Below are 20,276 nucleotides of genomic sequence, written 5' to 3'. Positions count from 1 at the left end.
CTTACTTGAAGCAGAATTCTTTTTAGAAATATTTCTGTCTAGTTAAGAACTATAATATAAAAAGCACAATTTAAATTTTGTGCAGAAATTAAGAAGTTGTCAGGTCCTTGGTGTCTTTACTATAAACATTAATCATAAATAAGTAAGTAAACAAATGCAGGTATGTATAGGACTGTTTTGTAATCTTGTTAATATGTACTCAGCTCAAGAGATATTTGGAAAGTTATTTTTTAAATTTTTGTTCATATTTTTAATGCAATTTACCTGTCTTCTAAATATATAAAATGATGTTAATGAAAAGTAGCTAATGGATGGATATGTACATTTGGATACCAAAAATCAAGCTTTCTCTGTAGTGTACTATGATGCACATTATATACATGACCATATATATTTGTGTTGCTATGTTATTTAGTAATTTCTGTGTACATTAATATACATATTTTCCCTCTAAAATCTAAGAATAATACTGTTTGGAGTGGTTTTTGATAATCAAATATCTTTAAATTACATGTGGGACCCATTAGACCTTGAATGGTAGTTGGGATTAAAATATATTTAAATATTTTACTTAACTCTTGAAATATTATCAAATTTTGGATCATTAAATTCTGTGTATAATCATGTTGCATGGAGCATGACGTTAAGTGTGTTCTTTGTCTCTCAGATTCGAAGAATGAGATCCACAAAAAAAGTGGAGGGTAGAGTAGCAAGATTTATCTAAGTCAGAAAAGGCTCCCACAGTACAGGAGTGGTCCTAAGGGAGGGTACTGCTGGCTATTTGTTGGGGGTTTTTAAAGGCATGTGTGATGGCCCCTGGTAGGTGATTGGTGGAACCTGTATAAATGAAGAATGGAGCAGTCAAGCTCTTTAAGCTCTGGTTGAATAAACCAATCCAAAGTGTATATGTTTAATCCCTTTACATAATTAAGAGGACAGGCTCAACCTTGAGATTTGGTCCTTTAGTTGAATAGAAAGTGCTTGGGATAAGAAAGGTAATCTACCTTTCCTACAGCTCTTTAAAGCAAAGCCCCTATCTATAATCCCCTTTTAAACAAATGAGATAAAGTTGTACAGCTAATTGACAACAGAACCAGGACAGGCACATAGATAGACCTTTTGATTCCAAACCATGCCATTTCTACACTATGATACTTTAACCATGTGACTTAATTACTAATTATTAAAGGAAGTTTAAGATTGGTTGAAAGTATATGGTCTATGAAAGTGGGACTAACTGGATAAAGAGAGGGAAAGGGAGTTGCTGCATTTTTTTTTCTCCCACTGGTAATTTTCACATTCCTTACAGAGGAGAACAGATTGGTATAAAAAAAAAATTGTAAGTAATCATAATTCAAAATTAGGCAGTGGTTAATGAAATGATGGTGTAGATCTGCTTAGCCACAAAATACCAGATATCTATTGAATAAAATTACTTGATTTGTACAGGGAATTATTTCTTAATTTAAGAAAAAATAGATTAATTGATCTGTATATAAAAATGGAATTTTAATTGGATGCTTTCTTAAAGTGGAATTTTTAAGATTAAACCAAAATTCCTTTAAAATACTTCATTGTCATTGATTTTAGGCAAGAAGTTCCACATGAGGGCAATTTGGATATAATTTTGCAAGATGCTGCAACTCAATCCCCAGATAACAAACTACAAAATACATCATTATATGATTCAGAGATCTGGACCACCAAAGACCAAGGAGGACGAAAAGTAGTTGTTCATTTTGTGAAAAATAATGGTATTCTTCCACTTTCAAATGAATGTCTGGTTTTGATAGAAGGTAAGATATTTAAACTGTTGTTTTTTAGAATACTGCTTTTACAGGTTAATTACCGTTAAATGTATTTTACAGGCCACCTAATACATATAAATGAAAAATACTAGTAATTTAAGTTTCACAAAATTGAATGTTATATTAACTAGATTCAAATATATTATACACACACGTACACACACATTCATCTGAATTACATTTTGAAATTAGACATTAAACCTAAGTATTTATATTCATCCATCTTGTTGGATTCTGGCGTGTGATCTTGTCAGTTCCAAACTGATTATTTAGCTGAGTAATAATAGTGAGCTGATTGCTATTGTATAGCTGCTGTTGTCTTGGCCTCTGGATGTCACTGTTGTTTCATAAAAATAGGATGAAAGTCTTGTATTGATGTCTAAATCAAGGAAGAGACCACTAAACAAGTAGGAATAACTTGACAAGTTTTAAAAGAAGGAAAATTTGGGGCTGGGTATAAACCTAAGTGGTAGAGTGCCTGCCTAGCTTTCATGAGGCCCTGCATTCAATCTCCAGACCACCAAAAAAAAAAAAAAATTAATAAAGTAAAAGAATAAATCTTTATTATGTTTTCTTTTTCATTTTCTTTCCATTTCCGTCACATTTTATCTAATATTTTATGTATGTAATACAACTTTTCTCAAGACAAGTTTAAAGTTTCATTATTTTCCTTAAAGCTTTTCTTCCTATATAATTTTCCTTGATAACTAATTTGCATTGGAGAAATGCTTCCTTCTGTTTTATAATAATAATGATTGTACTATTTTTATTGCTGACACTTTTTATTCATAGGAGTAATGCTGCTTTTATATGATTTTATAAAGCATATATATATGAATATTCCTGTTTATAAAAATGGATATCATTTTCATGAACATAGCAATTTTCTAATGTAATTACACTGTGCCCAAAACGACTCTAATTGGTGTTTGTTTTATATCCATTTAACCATCACAAAAAAAGCCAAATCACCTTGTGATTTATGTTAATTTTTCTGTTTAAAAATTCATTTATTAGATTTTAATCTTACTAAAGACAGGATACATGTTTACCTCTATTTCTAATTTGCTGAGGTTTTTTGTCATTAATGAGTATTAGGTTTTGTTAAATGCTTTTTTTTACTGCATCTGTTGATGTTATATTTATTTTTCTACTTTAGCTTGTATATGTGACAAGTAATATCAATTGATGTTTTTAATGTTGAACTATCTTTGCATACCTATAATATATCTCATTTATAGATGAATGGTTACTTGAATACATTTTTTAGATTCTATTTCCTGATACTTGTTGAGGGTTTTTATATCTGCCTTCATGAGAGATATTAGTTGGTAGTTTTCCTTTCTTGTAATGTCTTTTTCTGAATGAGACAGATATCATTTTTTAAATGTTTGTGTAGAATTCACTATTGAAATTGGGCCTGATTCTTTTTTTTCCCCATCCTTAGGTTTAGCTGTTGATTCAGTATTTCATAGATAAAGTTTTATTCAGATTATCTGTTTCTCCTTGTGTGAGTTTTGGGAAATTGTTCATCTAAGTTAACAAACTTGTGGGTATAGAGTTGGTAGTAATATTCCTATTTTTTCTTTTCAGATGTATTCCTTTTATTATTAATATATAGTTTCAAAACTGAATAATTTTAAACTTACTCTGAAACGTAATTCATTTGCAACTCTAATGTTGAGTCATTTTATCATAATATTTATTAATATCTTGAGCATACTATATGCCATGCACTATACTACATAGTTTAATATTTTATCTTTAGCTCATAACAATGTCTGTAAGCTATATATTGTCCCTTTTTTAAACAGATGGGAAACCTGGGACTGAGAAGATGAAAAATAGCTTAAAATTAAAGAGCTAGTAAATGGGAGAAAGAAACTCAAACCTATGTTCATAGTCAAAGATGAATCTTTGTACCCATTATAAATATGTGTCTTTCAGTAATAATGCCTATAGATATAAAACTTTCTAACACTGCTATTCATACATATAATTTTAAGCATCTTTTATTTGTACTCTTTCATTTATTCTGCATATGTTTATTCTGTGCCAGGAACTGAGCTCATCATCGGTGGTATTGTAGCATACAAGACAAAGTGTTTTCTTTTGTGAACTTTATGTAATAATTAATAAAAGTAGTCACATGTGACTCTAAGTACTTTATAAATATTAACTTATTCAATCTTTATAATGACTTTACAGTATAACGGTATTATAATTCTGTTTTTAAAATGAGGACACTAAACTCTGCTGGGCAAGGTAGTACATGCCTATAATCCCAGGAGACTGAGGCAGGAGGATTGAGAGTTCAGAGCTAGTCTCAGCAATTTAGCGAGGCACTTATCAACTCAGTGAGACCCTGTCTCTAAATAAAATATTTAAAGAAGGGTTGGGGATGTGGCTCAGTGGTTAAGCATCCCCAGGTGATATCCCTAGTACTACCCCCGCACACCAAAAAAAAAAAAAAAAAAATCGGGGAAACTAATATACCAAAGTAGCTCAACCAAGGTTATCAAACTCGTGTCAGAGCCAATGTTGGGTAATCCAGTGAAAATGGCCGGGCAGAATGCTCACAGTGTTCTTTGGAATGTTATTTTGCAGGGAACATTCATGGAAAAAGAGTTTATGAATGGTTGGTCGCTCATTGCAATTTTAAGCAAAGTAGGCAGGGTTAAGTGGGGCTATGTATAAGTATCTAAAAGACTATAGCTTTTGGCATATGAAGCTTTTAAACAGCTAGCTTCTTAGATTTTGAAATTTAAGCAGTTGTGATCAGTATAATAGAGCAAAAGTATGACTTCTAGCTGACACAGAATTGTGGAAACAAAGATGGGACTGTACAAAATCAAATGCAGCTGAGCTCACTGTTCTTACCAAAATTCAATCATTTATCAGTAATAAACACAGATTGTTGCAGTCTTATGTTTAACTTCCAGAGTTCTGAAAAAGTTAATTTTGGCAGTTTTTGCTGATGTTCTTGTTACTTTTATGGAAAAAAAGTATTTTTGAAGGTCCAGAAGTACTTGCAATTTAACATTACAATTTCTGTCCAATTTTCATGAAATACACAAAGCTGATGTTTAAACATTATGTTCTCTTTCCTTATAGAGAAAAGGAATTATCAATCTAAGTAAAAAGATAATTGGATTTGAGTTCTAAAGATAATGCTGTCTTCCAATAATGGAAAACCATTGAGCATACTGTTTTCTTAGCCAAATTGGTGGTTTTAATGTTTGTCCTGTCACAGAATTAGGGGAAGTGTGATAATATTTCCAGGAAAAATGAATAAACACTGTATTTGAGTTCATATGACATAAACTACTCTACATAGGTATAGTTAAATTTAATATTGATCTGAAAGCTTAAAAGATATTTCAAAATGTAAGTACAGAATAGCTAAAAGATATAGAGGGTAGAGTAATTATATAGTTGATCAGTTTTAGAACTATAGACCTGCACTATCCATTCAGTAGTCATTGAGCCACATTTGTCTACTGAGCATTTGAAACTAAAACACATTGAGATGGGCTGTAAGTATTAAATATTGTACAGCAGTTTTTGAAGATTTAATGTGAAAAAATGTAAAATAATTTATTAGTCTTTTTACTGACAATATGTTGAAAATATTTTGGATATGCTATATTAGATGAAATATATTAAAATTTCATCCTATTTTAATGCAAGTACTAGAAACTTTTAAATGAAGTTTGTGATATTTTTCTGTCGGACATACTACTCTAGACAGAGATTATATGTGAAATCTGGTCAAGTCACTTATTTTTGTAAATAAAGTTTTATTAAACTATAGTCATAAAAAAGATATTTCAAACTCAAACTATATTTGTTTAGACATTAATAGCAATAAGAAATTTAGTAGTGAGAAACCTATAATACTTTGGTTCCCATCTTTGTTCTTTTGGTTATTTGAACCAAGGTGATCCTGGCATAAAGAGCAGTTTATTTAAATTTAAGATGGTGGTTGAAATTTTACAAACTTTGTATTTCTAATCAAGTCTCAGCATTAAATTATTTAATTTTTAAATTTGGGGTACTAATGATTGAACCCAGGACATTTAACTACTGAGTCACATCCCCAGCCCTTTTTATTTTTAATTTTTATTTTGTGACAGGATCTCACTAAGTTGCTGAGGCTGACTTTGAACTCATGATCCTCCTGCCTCAGGCTCCTAAGCTGCTGAAATTATAGGCATATGCCATGGCACTGACTAAGTCCCACATATTTGTATAATTTTGTTATATATATAGGATTTTTATATAATGTTGTTAATAGATAGGATTAATATTTTTTACCATGAGTGATTAAATCTCTAAATTTATGACTTTATTTTTTTCTGTTAATCTCTTTAGTATATACTGTATCTCATGTGTTACTTAATAAGTATTCCATTTTGCCTTCATTATATAAACCTGATATGGCTTATTTAATAAACCTGGATGGCTAATTTCTTCTTTTTTAATAGGAGGTATGCTTGGTGAAATATTTAAACTCTCAAACAAGTTTCACAGTGTAATTCCTGTGAGATCTGGCCCCGAAGACCTGGAACTCCTAGATCTTTCAGCACCATTTCTTATACAAGGAAAAGTGTTTTACTACGGGTATGTTTTCAACCCAGGGAATTTTTGGAATGAAAAACTATATTGTTAGTATTTTGTCCCATGCACTAGTATATGTTTAGCAGATACTTAGTACCAACTTATCTATACAGGTGGTTCCCAACTTACAATGGCTGGAGTGACACACGCTCAGTAAATTTTGATTTTTCCCTGGGCTAGTCATTTGAGTACAGTACTCCCCTCACAGGGCTGGGCACTGGTAGCAAGCTGGAGTTCTCAGTCAGGGTAAACAACTAACACTCTGCAGCGGAACGTGTTGCTAAGCTATATGTTCTCTAGGTTAGATGTATTGAATGCATTTTCAGTTTAAGGTATTTTCAACTTAAAATTGGTTTATTAAGATGTAACTCCAAAGTAGATCAAGGATTATCTATGCTAGATTTTTCTATTCTATTAAGCATTATATATTAAGCACACAGTGTTCAAAGTATAAGCCTACAACCTTTTTTTTTCCTCAGACAGATGCAGATACTTGTTTTCTTTCACAAGGATTTAGATAATAGCTACAGAGAAAATTTCAGTGCTGCAAACTTATAATTAAGTGATTGAATTCCAGAATTGCCAGGACATTAGATAAAAAATTTGATTACACTAAAAATTAGAAAATAAAAGAATGCATTATGATATATAAAGAGATATCTAGGTTTAGAAGGAAAGCATAGAGATAAAAATGCCACCTACTACTTGAAAAAACAAATCACCATGCAAATGTCCTGCTTTGAGACCTTGGATTTTAGGATGGATGCATCTTATACTCTCTATTTCTCCTACTCCTAAATTTGTAGCAGTTGTTAGTCATTATTAAAAATGGGTACATCTTGATTTCCATTGAAAAATTATTTACTACAGTTATCATGTTTCCCAGATTGAGAACTTGGAGTCACTAGTAGGCATCCCCCAGGTTCTATCCCATATAAGACACACCAAAATGCTCCAGTCATAAAGTGGAACTAATTATTTGCACCACTGAATTAAATGCCTAGGTTAATATTGATTTTTACCTTGATGTGCCCAATATCTTTATATCTCTCACTAGATACATGACCTCAGAGTCATCTTCAAGATTTATCCACCAGTTAATTCAACAATCAAAACCTTTTATGTTCTGTGTGTTTCTTCTTGAATGAAATCACTAACATGGGATTTTCCATTTGTTTTGTTTTATTGGTGTGTGAGTCTGTGTTTGTGGGTTCACACACACCTCTTCTCTCTCTTGCCCTTTTTCTGACTTGACTTCCTTGTATAAGGTAATTGACTACTCTTAAACTTGGAAAGCAGATATTAGTTATGAAATCTAGAATGTCATTTGTTAATTTACCAGTATTCTATTTTATAAAAGTTATTTTAAGGATTTCAGCTTTTCTCACCACTTTCAGCATGAACCAATACAGAAATTTTGTTTACTTGTTAAATTTTAAAGATATTTTTAGATTTTCTATTACTTGAATATCAGCAGCAAAAGCCAACATGTCTTTTAATTGATTTCCTTTTTATCTTTAATTATAAAATAACTTTAACTTACAAAAATATCAAAAAAAAGTCACAACACTTATGTACCCTCTACTTAGATTTAGCAGGTATTAGCATTTTAGCATTTTTCAGACTTTACATTTAAGAATTGGTATTTTACAGAGAAGAAATATGTCCTTATAACAGACCCTTCTCTAACCCTTTTTTCTCACAGGTAACTATTTTTCCAAAGTTGTGTCAGTCCTTCTCAGGCATATTTTGATGCTTCTGTTGTAATATATGAACTTCTTAAGCAGTATATCTTATTATTTTTTGTGTTTTTTAAATGTGTATAAACTGTTATATAGCATGCCTTCTCATGTGCAGCATTTTTTAAATTCAATGTTTTTTTCAAGACTTATCCATGTAGATTGTATAGATTTAGGTTATTTTACTATCTGTACTCTATTAACATCCTAAGTATTCATCTATTTCCTATTAATTGGTATATGCTATTTAATTTAAAGATGACAATACTAAATCATCTCCTGTTACACATTTTCTTTGTCATAAAATCATTTCAGTGATCATGACCAGCAGTTTTAGTTTTTTAGGTTTTTTATATATTTTAGATATTTTTTAGACTTTTTTTTTTTTTAGATATATACTGGGATACATACCAGGACATAATCTAAAATGAATTTACTACTATGGGTCCTTGCCAAAAGAGTTTGAAAGTGACTACTAAGTCATTTACCTAGAACTGGAATTACTGGGTCATAAGATAAGCATATTTTTTGCTTTTTTGGGAAAAAAGCTGAGTTGTTCAATGCTTTTAACAATTAATGATCTCATCAATAGTATATAAAAATTTCAATTTCTATTATGTTCTCTCCATGCATTGGTGTAAATGTAACTTATAACTTTATTAGACTTCAAATGATGTCTATGTATTTTCTTGTATTTTCTAGATGATTATTGGGTTTATACAACCCATATGTTTATTGACTGTTTCAGTATTCTGTTTCATCAATTCCAAGTTCACATCTTTTGCCTGCTTTTCTATGTGATTACCACTCTCTTTTTAGTTTAAATTTGTGCATGTGCATGCAACTGCTTGTAAATATTCTTCTGTAGTAGAAATACTAATATTTTGTCAGTTACATACTTATGGTGCTATCTATATCTTTCTAATTTCATGATTTCCTTTGTTTTATGAAGTTTTAAAATGTTAATATAGTCATATTTGCCAAAATGCTTTCCTAAGCCCATAAAAGTTTTTAAAAGCTTTCTTTATGTTGTCTGGACATGATCCTTTTTAAAAAAGATTTAAGCTAATGGTTCAGTGTGTCTCTTTAATGGTTATACATCTTCTAAGTATTTATATTTTGTTAATGAAATATTTTTAGAGAAGTATTCATTTCATTTTTAAGGTTATTGACATACAATTGTTGATTATATTTTCAAATTCTTTTAAATATCTGCTTTGTCGTTGCATCTACTTAATATCGTTTGTATGTGTCTCTTTTTTTCCTTGAGTTTTCTTTGTCAAAACAGCCGACTTTTGTTCATGATCATGCTCTCTCAAGTTTTGATATCTCATAATTCCTGATTTCTTTTTGACCAAGGAATTATTTAGCTGTGTTTATAACATTTCTCAAATTTGTATTTTAGTTGTTATATTATCATGTATATTTTAGTGAGATTGTTTTTTAGCTAAACATTTTGGAACATTTCGTAATGTTTCTTTGGGATTTGTTCAGCTTTCTTTATCCTACAATGTGTATGCTTAGATTTGTACATATTCTGTCTGTGTTGTAAAAGAATGTACAGTCCTTAATAGTTGAATTGGAGTTTAATATGTCCATTAGATCAGGCTTATTAGTCATAATAAAAAATTCTGTTTCTTTTATAATTTTATTGATTTAAACATTTTCTTATAAGATGTGTGTAAACATCCTCTGTGATTTTGAGTCTCTTTATTCTGTCACCATTTGCTATATATATTTTGAGGCTCTTTTCTGAGTTCATTTAGTTGAGTATTATTGGTCCTTACAAAAGGAAAACATTTCTAACCATAATTTTTTTTCCTTAAGGTTTGTTTTTGCTAATATTTTTTATTGTTTTCAACATTTTTTAAGTATCTAATTCTGTTTTCAAGTTTGTGTCATCCAGTTTTAATATGTCACTTATAAATTGTTTAGTTATCATTAGCAGATGAATTTAAATACATTTTAATTATTAGTATGTAGTATATATATTTTCATTTTTATTATTTTCTACTTAGCACATTTTTAGTATATTTTTACTTTCTTTAAAAATGTTTCAAGTCTTTTTGTTGAATTGATTTTCTTAAATGTTCCAAATTTTGTCGTTTTTCACCTTTTACTGATTTAGAATTAATGAGTTCTCTTGACTTGTTTCCTTAAATCTTTAATTAGTATACTTGCTTTTTCAGTGTCACAATCTAATTAATATTTCAGTCTCCTATTTTAGACAATATTATTATTATTTCATTCAGCTGTCTTTTTAGTTAGTTAAGAATCATTTATGTATTTGATGATTAGGTGGTAAAATTTAATACAGTTACCTTGTTTGCCCCAAACTGAAAATAAAAGGAATCTTTTGAATTTGAATTTTTGTTTTTATTCAAAAATTTTCTTATCATATGCCATAAACATATGATGATGTGTGATTAAAAAAGGAATTACTCAAACTTAAAATATGTGGTATATAAGCAAAGCAAAATGTCTATTCTAAATAGTGTACAACTTTAGTAGTAACATAAGTTTAGATATTTTTACATTTTAAAAGAGAACTGTAGTATTAGGCATCATAAACTATAAACCTCTATATGTGATTATTTGAAATTTAATTAGTAATTTTTTTTATTTTTTTAGTGTCTATTCCTGACTGCTTTCTATAAAATCAAAAGAATTCTTAGAAATTATCTCTTTCAACTTTTTAATATTATGAAATTAAGAGTCATTAATTAATGATTGGCATCTGGAATTCATTCCTCAGTTCTCAAAGTAGAGTTGCTTATTTTGATCCCCATGTATCTTTTTTATTGCTTTTATGTTAAAAAAAAAAAGCCTTATTTTTTGTTAATGCCCTTTTGAAATAAATACATTACAATATAGGTAGTACAGTAATCTTCTGTTTAATAATTTACCTTCTAAACTTATATGTAGTTAAGCAGCAAAAATGTTATAATAATAATTAAATTACTTTTAAATATTCACAACTTTTTCTTTTATTAATTGCAGATGTAAACAGTGTTCTACTTTGAGACCCATACAAAATCTAAATTCTGTTATCGATAAAACATCATGGATTCCTTCTTCGGTGGCAGAAGGTTAGCTAAATTTCCATGTTGTACAGTTTTAACTATTCCTGTATAAGATCATCTCACTGATGTATATTTTAGCGTTTGTGGATATAAAAGGCAGAACTAGATTAACTTTTTTTAGGTGAAATCATTTACAGTGATATAATATATAATATAGTCTACATGTTTAATACATTTGCAGGTACATTTCAAGTGCCATCCTATAATTTTCATCATAATGCAAATTTTATTTTATTTTTTTTTTTTAAAGAGAGAGTGAGAAAGAGGAGAGAGAGAGAGAAAGAGAGAGAATTTTTTTTTTTTTAATATTTATTTTTTAGTTCTCGGCGGACACAACATCTTTGTTGGTATGTGGTGCTGAGGATCGAAGAACCCGGGCCGCACGCATGCCAGGCCAGCGCGCTACCACTTGAGCCACATCCCCAGCCCAATAATGCAAATTTTAATTATCAATAATTTGTTTTCTCATTAGTCATTGATCATAAATACAGGTTCTGAAACATCACTTCAGCTCTTAAGTGCTTTGGGATTGGAAAGGGTTTTAGAGCAATTACAACTTTCTCCCAATACAAGAATCTTTTCATATTGAATTCTTGACTATGGTCATCCAGTCTTTGTTTAAGTCTTTCAATGGCAGTGTACTCATTACATTTCAAGGCAGTCTGTACTAGATACTTTTGCGGGGAAGGGAACAGTGTACAGGGGATTGAACTCAGGGGCACTTGACCACTGAGCTACATCCCCATGCCTGTTTTGTATTTTATTTAGAGACAGGGTCTCACTGAGTTGCTTAGTACCTCGCTTTTGCTGAGGCTGACTTTGAACTTGCAATCCTCCTGAGCCATTGGGATTACAGGCAGCACCACTGCACCTGGTTTAGACACTTTTAACATTGAAGCAAAATCTCCTTACCTAGAATTTTTAATATGCACCATTCAGTCTACTAGAATTATTGAGCATGTCTATTTCCTATTCTGTAAGATAAACAGACTTAGTATATTTGAAGATATTTGTCAGGCCTCTGGAATCTTATTTCTTCAAGCAGGCACCCTCATTTTCTCTAGTACTTCTCCACATGTCTTACTATTTTGTTTTTCCTCCTCAGTAAACATTTTACTTTGCCAAAGTTCTTAACTGGGGTTTGACATTCAAAGCTGGATGCAGGATTGCTGACATCTGGCCAATTTCAAATATAATGAAAGTTTTAGCTTCTCTAAAACTGGACAGTTAGCTTTTACTAACCAAATTTTTAGTGATTAGATATTTATTTCTATACCTAGTTGTATGTTGTTCCTTTTGTAATACAGATGCTATCTCATATTTTGTGTTCTAGTGAAATTCCATATTGTTTTCCCTTTTTTTTCTTTTTTTATTTTGTTCAAAACATTACAAAGCTCTTGACATATCATATTTCATACATTTGATTCAAGCAGATTATGAACTCCCATTTTTACCCCGTATACATATTGCAGATTCACATTGGTTCCACATCCACTTTTTTACATACTGCCATGCTAGTGACTGTTGTATTCTGCTGCCTTTCCTATCCTCTACTATCCCCCCTCCCCTCTCCTCCCATCTTCTCTCTCTGCCCCATCTACTGTAATTCATTTCTCTCTCGTTTTTTTCCTCTTTCCCCTCACTTCCTCTTATATGTAATTTTGTATAACAATGAGGGTCTCCTTCCTTTACCATGCAATTTCCCTTCTCTCTCTCTTTCCCTCCCCCCTCTTGACCTGTTTAATGGTGATCTTCTTCTCATGCTCTTCCTCCCTATTCTGTTCTTAGTTGCTCTCCTTATATCAAAGATGACATTTGGCATTTGTTTTTTAGGGATTGGCTAGCTTCACATAGCATAATCTGCTCTAGTGCCATCCATTTCCCTGCAAATTCCATGATTTTGTCATTTTTTAGTGCAGAGTAATACTCCATTGTGTATAAATGCCACATTTTTTTTATCCATTCATCTATTGAAGGGCATCTAGGTTGGTTCCACAGTCTAGCTATTGTGAATTGTGCTGCTATGAACATCGATTGTAGCAGTATCCGTATAGTACGCTCTTTTAAGGTCTTCAGGGAATAGTCCAAGAAGGGCAATAGCTGGGTCAAATGGTGGTTCCATTCCCAGCTTTCCCAGGAATCTCCATACTGCTTTCCAAATTGGCCGCACCAATTTGCAGTCCCACCAGCAATGTACAAGTGTACCCTTTTTGATATCAAGTTTGGTCTTCCCATCATTCTTTTGGTTGTTTTGTTTGTTTGTTTGTTTGTTTGGGGCAGTACTGGAAATTGAACTCAGGGCCTTAAGGACATGCTGAGCTACATTCCCCAACCCTTTAGTTTCTTTGTTTTATTCATTCATTCAGACAAGGTCTCACTCAGTTGTCCAGGATGACCTCAAACTTCTGATCCTCTGGCTGCAGCCTCCTGAGTAGTTGGAATTATTGGCAGGAGCCACTGTACTGACTTCTATCATATTTTTAATTCAATTTTTTGTTGGTTTTTGTAGATCTTCTGCATAAGTTTTAAGTTGTTCCTTCTGGGTTTTAGTTCACTATTCTAACTTATTTGAGACCTTTTGAAACCTGAAAATCAATTCCTCTGTAATAATAATATCTATTACATGCTTAAATTCATGTCTGTGTGCCCTGATTTATTATTTGCCTACTTGATTAGTACAGTTAGTCCTACAGTTTAAATATGGGTTCGGTAGATTAGATGGAAGCTAAGGTATGTAAGCATACTGAGTATCTTTCATTTCCATATACAAACATGATTTTGTGTCTTTAATATCTGTCTTATTCTTCATCTTTTCATCATGATAAAATCCCAGATTCTGAGATTTTTGTTAATTCAATCAGAAATATTCCTTAAAAAATAATAAGCGAACCTTTATACTTACAATACAAGCAGGAGTGGCATGTTTTAAAAAAAAAAAAAAAAAGAACTGCATTCTATTTTTTTAATCCTGCTATTTTAGTTTAATTTTCGGAAGACTAAATGCAGTGTTACAATTTATGAAATACTTTATGATTTCTCATTTTAAAGATACATTATAAAAATGATTAAGGAAAGATTCCATTGCTGTAATATCATAAGACATTATCCCTGTGTAAATACTGTGGAATGTTCCAGATTAAACCTGCTAAATAAAGTTAATATTTTGCTTTTAGAGAGCAAAAGTTGAATCTGAAAGTTTCTTTATCTCTTGAAGTATTTTAGTAAACAATATTTATAGGTTAATACATAATAAAACAAGTTTGACTTTTCCTTGATAATAAGGAATAGCAGACTCATGGGTTGTTTTTGTTCATTTTTTTTCTTCACTAGTACTGGGTATTGTACCCCTTGAGTATGTATTTGTTATGACATTTACTTTTGATGATGGAACTGGAGTATTAGAAGCTTATCTCAAGGATTCAGTAAGTAACAAAGCTAATAATGACATTTCCATCTAAAAGAAAAATTTTTTAAATTGTAATACACTTATACATACCTATTTATTCCTAAAATTTTTAAGGCAATGTGAAAGTTTAAATAAAATATAAGCTTATACATCTTTAAGTTGTCTGTGTATGTATCTCTCTTTTGATTTGATATTATAAATCTTGATATTTAAAAAATGAAAAAATGGGAATAGAAATTTGAAGAGTCATTGTCTATATCATGCCTAAGTTGAACTGCAAGTCCAAAAATCAGAAGTATGGCCACACTATATAAGCATTATTTATAGTAAGTGTTTCACCATACTTTGTAAGCTTCCACATTTCATATTAGAAGAAATACAGCTACTTTGATAAGGAGGTAGACATTGTGTAAAGCTGTAGAGTGTTCCATATGCCCATCCTCACTTCTGATATTTCTAAAGTTCAGAAGTCTCCAAGGCCATCTTTAGTTTTCATAATTCACAAGAAAACCTTGGAATTCACTGAAAACTATTGTAGTCCAAATATAGAACTGCCTAGCAGAGGATGTAGATTGAAATCAACCAAAAATGGAGATTACATAGTTTCTGAAAGTTCCAAACATGGAACTTAGAGTCATCCTGTCCCCATGAAATTGTGAATTGTGTTACTTTTCCTGCAACAGTGTAACTGTATAGTGGAGTATTGCTAACCAGGGAATCTGAATGAGTCTTGATGTCAAAAATGTTTATTGTGACTCCATCACCTTGGCATGGTTGACTGCCCATGTGACTGATTTGAGTCATCATCAAGCTGATAATGCATACCCTAAACTTTCCATGTGAATCACATTGTTAGACTATTCAGAATGACCCAACCCCCACCCCAGGCAAACGAAGTCTTCCTCCTATCAGGTGTGCCACTAAGTTTAGACATTACCCCACAGGCTAAGGGCTTAATTGAGGTAAGGTTAAACTTCTTACTAAACATCTTGAACATGAGGTTAGTTTGAGAGAAGACATTTTCTCCTACTTTCACAACTCATTAGCCATTTATTAAATAAATACTTAGTGATAACCTGTGCACCGAGTCCTTTTCAGTGTGATAAGGATACAGCAGTGACCAAAGTAACTTACAACCTAGTAGAGAGGAGAAAAAATAAATGAATACTATGTTATGTTCTTTTAAACTTAACACTAGATTTTGTATTCTCGTGTACAGATAATCATCAGTCTATTTTTTATCATCATCATTAAGTCAGAGTAACCTAACTTGATTTTATATATATATATATCACAAAGTTCTTTTAACATTAAAGAAGTGTAAGCAGATTTTAAAGATCAGCACTCTAATTTATGAATTCTATAATCTTGATAAAGTGAAATGATCCTAGATTATTTCAGTATATTAGGTAATGTTAAAATACTTTCATATTAATTATGATTAAAAAGATTTAATATTTTATTTTTCATTCTGTCATAATTTTTTAAAGGAAAAATTCTTCCAGATTCCAGCATCAGAAATCTTAATTGATGATGACCTTCAAAAAAATATGGATATGATCATGGATATGTTTTGCCCTTCAGGGATAAAAATTGGTAGGTAACAATATTTTGGCAATCCCTTTCTTTCTTATTCTTTTTTTTTTTTCCCCCCAGGGCTGAGACTCAATCTCAGAGCCTTGCACATGCTAGGCAAGCGGTCTCTCCCTGAGCCAAATCCCTAACCCTCCTTTCTTTCTTATTCTTGAAAGAGCATCTAGCATATATCTAATCTGCAGACAGTTAGAAATATGAAAGCTTTGAATTCAAATGAATTGTTAAATAGTAATTACTATATTATCCACCTCTTGATGAGATAGAAATAGAGAAGGTATAAATGAAATATTTATATAATATTTTATAAGTAATTTGAAATGTAGTAAAAGGTAGGCTGTTTTGATCATAAGCACTGTTTTGCAGGTAATGGGTAGTGGGGTTTGAACTCAGTGGCACTCAACCATTGAGCCACATCCCCAGCCCTAGAGACAGGGTGTCACTGAGTTGCTTAGCACCTCACTTTTGCTGAGGCTGGCTTTGAACTCGCAATCTTCCTGCCCCAACCTCCTGAGCTCTGGGATTATAGGTGTGTGCCACCACGCCCGGCTCATAAGCACATTTGATACAAAGTTTGTGCATGTACACATTTAGGTTGAAATTATACCAAAAAGGACTGAAATTTTGATGTTAAACATTTTCTATAATAAACTCTACTTAGGCATTTAATTCATTGGTAGATTTTCTATTTATTGATAATTAGCTTCAGATAATAGTTTTCTTTTTCTATTTTTTTATGAACTTTAGTTATTTTTCATATAAGCATTTGATTGATCAACTAGGTTTTCTTAAGATTAAATTGTATGGATTATACCTACTGCCAGAGTTTTCCTTCTGAGGCTTTTATTTCTATTTATATTGAAACTTGCAGAACTAAATCATTTTAAGACAATTTGATTATTCCAAATATTTTTATCACTAAGAAATTTTACCTGCTGTAGATCTAACTGTTGTTGGTTTAATTTTTATGGATTACTTTTAATCACTATACTTTCCTCTGGTTAATCTGCATCTGTGACAGTTCCAAAGAGATAGTTTTGTTCATCTCAAACAAAGTTTATCTTCTTCAGTTTTATTTGTTGTCTGTTTTTATTTGTGTTGGTTATTTGAGTTATTTGGATAGATTTCTGGAAGCAAAACTCCCATGTCAAAAAATAAAACATGGACCTTGTAGCTTTTGATATATACTGCAAGATTGTTCTTAAAAATATTTTATCTATTTACAGTTCTATCAGCAGTGTAGGACAGTGTCAGTTTCACTTTACCCTTGCCAAAATTAAGTACTTTATTAAATGTCTTTCACACTTGAACTTGAAGAAACATGTGCAATTTTTCTAGAAGTTACAAATAATCTTACCATGATAATAAACAAAGCTTAGAAATGGCATCTGTGGCTGCCAGTATTGCTTGAGCTCCATATCTGCTATGTGATGTGAGTCCAGCTTGGCAAGTATAAGGGCTGGAACTAATTTGAAGTTCAGGCTCTATTTCTTTTAATCCTTTAAGGAAAAAAATTTAAAAGTATGTGGGTAATCACTAAGTAGTCAGCAGAGGAAAACAGAATAAAAGTTGGTTTATTACTTTTGATATCAAGCATTTTGAAATGAAACAGATTTAATCAGTTTCTTCTGCTGTTGGGAAAAAAATTAAATAGACATAATTGCCAATTATTTGTTTAGTGTTAATGGTTAATATGGTTATGTATAGTGTTAATGGTTAAATAGTGTTTTGTTGTTGTTGTGTGTTTGTTTGTAGATGCATATCCATGGTTGGAATGTTTCATCAGATCTTACAGTGTCACAAATGGAATGGAGCAGCAAATTTGCTATCAAATTTTTGACACCACAGTTGCAGAAGATCTTATCTAATATTGCCATTCAACTTAGCCTAAGTAAAATACCGTAAATTAAAAAGCAAAAGTTAATACTTTTTATGAAGTTCTTGCAAAACAAGGAAGACATTTTGCTGTTACTCAAATAACAGTCACATTTTCATTCTTACTACTATTTTAAATTTTTTTTAATAGACATTTTGTGATCTTAACGCCTTCTTTTGAGTATGTTAAAATGTGCTTGTTGCTCAGAATATCCACATGATGACTGCCAGGGACATAAAAGGAAAATTGAATAAATAAAGACTAGTCTTTCATTTGATTTTTGCAGTCGCTGCAGAGAAGCCTGTTTTATTACCCTAAACTAAAAATCAGTTTTTCTATGGCATTTTTCATGTATCAACCACTGATTTCTGTGCTATATACTATTCCTTAATGGCTTCTTTTCCTACCTGATTTTTGTATCAGCAGCCTTGATTATGTTAATATGGGTGTGAGGTTAGGAAATATCCTTACCTTCAGTCTCAGCTTTCACTAAATGCAAGCTATTGGTTTTATTTTGATTTGTTTTTTGTACAGAGAGATCCGCTTTACCAAGTTCTGCTTAAAGAAGTATTTGTCAGAGTGAACCACAGTTCAGTAAAAGTATGATTTACTTTAACTGTATTTAACAAAAATGCTTTATTTCAGTTGTGATATTGATCATTTTAGGGTAAATCTATTTCTTTAGACCTGAATTATGTGTCTTGATTGCTTGTTTCTCTCCATGATACTAAAACATTTTCCATTCCACACCAACATAATAAAGTGATCAGATTAATGTTAATGACTTATTTATATTATATACATTTTCAATAGTATTATGTAAAATATACACATATTAGAATTTTTAACTAATTGAATGTGATGTTAACTCAGTATAATAGTCTGCTTTTTACCTGACACTATTTGTCAAGTGTAAAATCATGAATATTTAATTTCATACAAATATTCCCATGTATTTGTATGTATGGATAGATTTGTCTGTTTGCTAATGACTGACAAATACCTATCTGCCTAGTTCAGTATAGTGAAGAATAAATAAATGCACACATTTCGTTGGTTTCATTATTTGCTGTACATTAAGTGGTAGCATGATAATGATGAAGCAAAGAATCAGAGCAACGTAGTAGATACTAGGCACTATATACCAGGCACCATCAATCATTTAACATGTCTTTGAACCCCTGAACAATGCATTTTTTTTAATAAGAAAACTTGAATCCTGATAGATAAACTAACTTGTCAAGTTCATACAATTCCTAAGTGCTGGAGTCAGTATTTGTGTTTTATTATCTATTTGGAGCCTTTACTGCTAACCACTCCAGTATTCTGAAACAAAAGATACCATGGGCTATTCTGCATTAAATCCTGCTTTTAAATACCTAAAAGAGAAGTAGATTATAAAAGAAGTCAATGTGTTTTCCTGAACTCTCAAGAGGCTTTTGATACCTTGTTGGCAAAAGGCATTGGATACATTAACACATTTCTATACCTAGTTACAAATTCCATGTTTTAAACAGCGAGAGACTCGTGACCAGTGCTGCTGTTTTTTAGAGATACAAACTCTTGGTTCAAAACATCCTCAGGGAAAATACTTTAAAACCCTACAATTGAATGGATGTATTTCAGTACTGCTGATATGCTAGGGATACAAAGGTGGGGTAGACATTTTTTCTTCCTTCAGGAAACACCCAGTCTAAAAGAGTAGGGTTCAAATGTTGTCATGTGTTTACACTGTGAACCTATGTGTTCTCCCATTTTACAAATGAAAATTCTCCCCATGAATATTTATGATTAAAGGTCATTTCTCTTACTCTTTTTTTGTTTTATGTAAACCATTACATTAACATGACTTCTTATAGTTTGTTGTGGAGTTTTGTTTTGTTTTACCTTTTCTGTTTGAAAAAGAAGAGTTTCATTGATACCTAGTATTTATCCAGCAGTGATGTGTACATTACCCTAATCAGGAACCCAGAGTTAGAAGAATTTCAATTCTAGAGCAACAGAATGGTAGTTTGTTTTACCAAGATTTGATATATACTGCCAAATTGTTCTTTAATAATCCCAGATTGTTCTTAAAATCCCTGTCCCGTTGATATAACTACTGATAGAATCTTCCTGTTAGGTTTAAAGTGTGACATAAATTTAGGAAGA

The 20,276-nt window shown here is 31.3% G+C and overlaps 1 protein-coding gene across 4 annotated transcripts in view; it reads left to right on the top strand.

Annotated features, from left to right (window-relative positions):
* Pot1 (protection of telomeres 1) overlaps nt 1–19,895 on the top strand; it is a 95,634-nt gene extending 75,739 nt beyond the window's left edge. For all 4 annotated transcript variants that reach the window (XM_026388731.2, XM_026388730.2, XM_026388733.2 and 1 more), the window contains 6 exons: nt 1,591–1,796; nt 6,296–6,431; nt 11,168–11,256; nt 14,581–14,672; nt 16,147–16,252; nt 18,005–19,895. In XM_026388731.2, the coding sequence (XP_026244516.1) occupies nt 1,591–1,796; nt 6,296–6,431; nt 11,168–11,256; nt 14,581–14,672; nt 16,147–16,252; nt 18,005–18,117 (742 nt within the window). In that variant the 3' untranslated portion in view covers nt 18,118–19,895. The remainder of the gene's footprint in view (nt 1–1,590; nt 1,797–6,295; nt 6,432–11,167; nt 11,257–14,580; nt 14,673–16,146; nt 16,253–18,004) is intronic.
* The last annotated feature ends 381 nt before the right edge of the window (nt 19,896–20,276 follow it).

The sequence above is a fragment of the Urocitellus parryii genome, chromosome 3, assembly GCF_045843805.1.
Source record: "Urocitellus parryii isolate mUroPar1 chromosome 3, mUroPar1.hap1, whole genome shotgun sequence".
Classification (NCBI taxonomy): Eukaryota; Metazoa; Chordata; class Mammalia; order Rodentia; family Sciuridae; genus Urocitellus; species Urocitellus parryii.
Note: the sequence above shows the minus strand (reverse complement) of the source record. Positions and strands in the feature narration are given on the sequence as shown.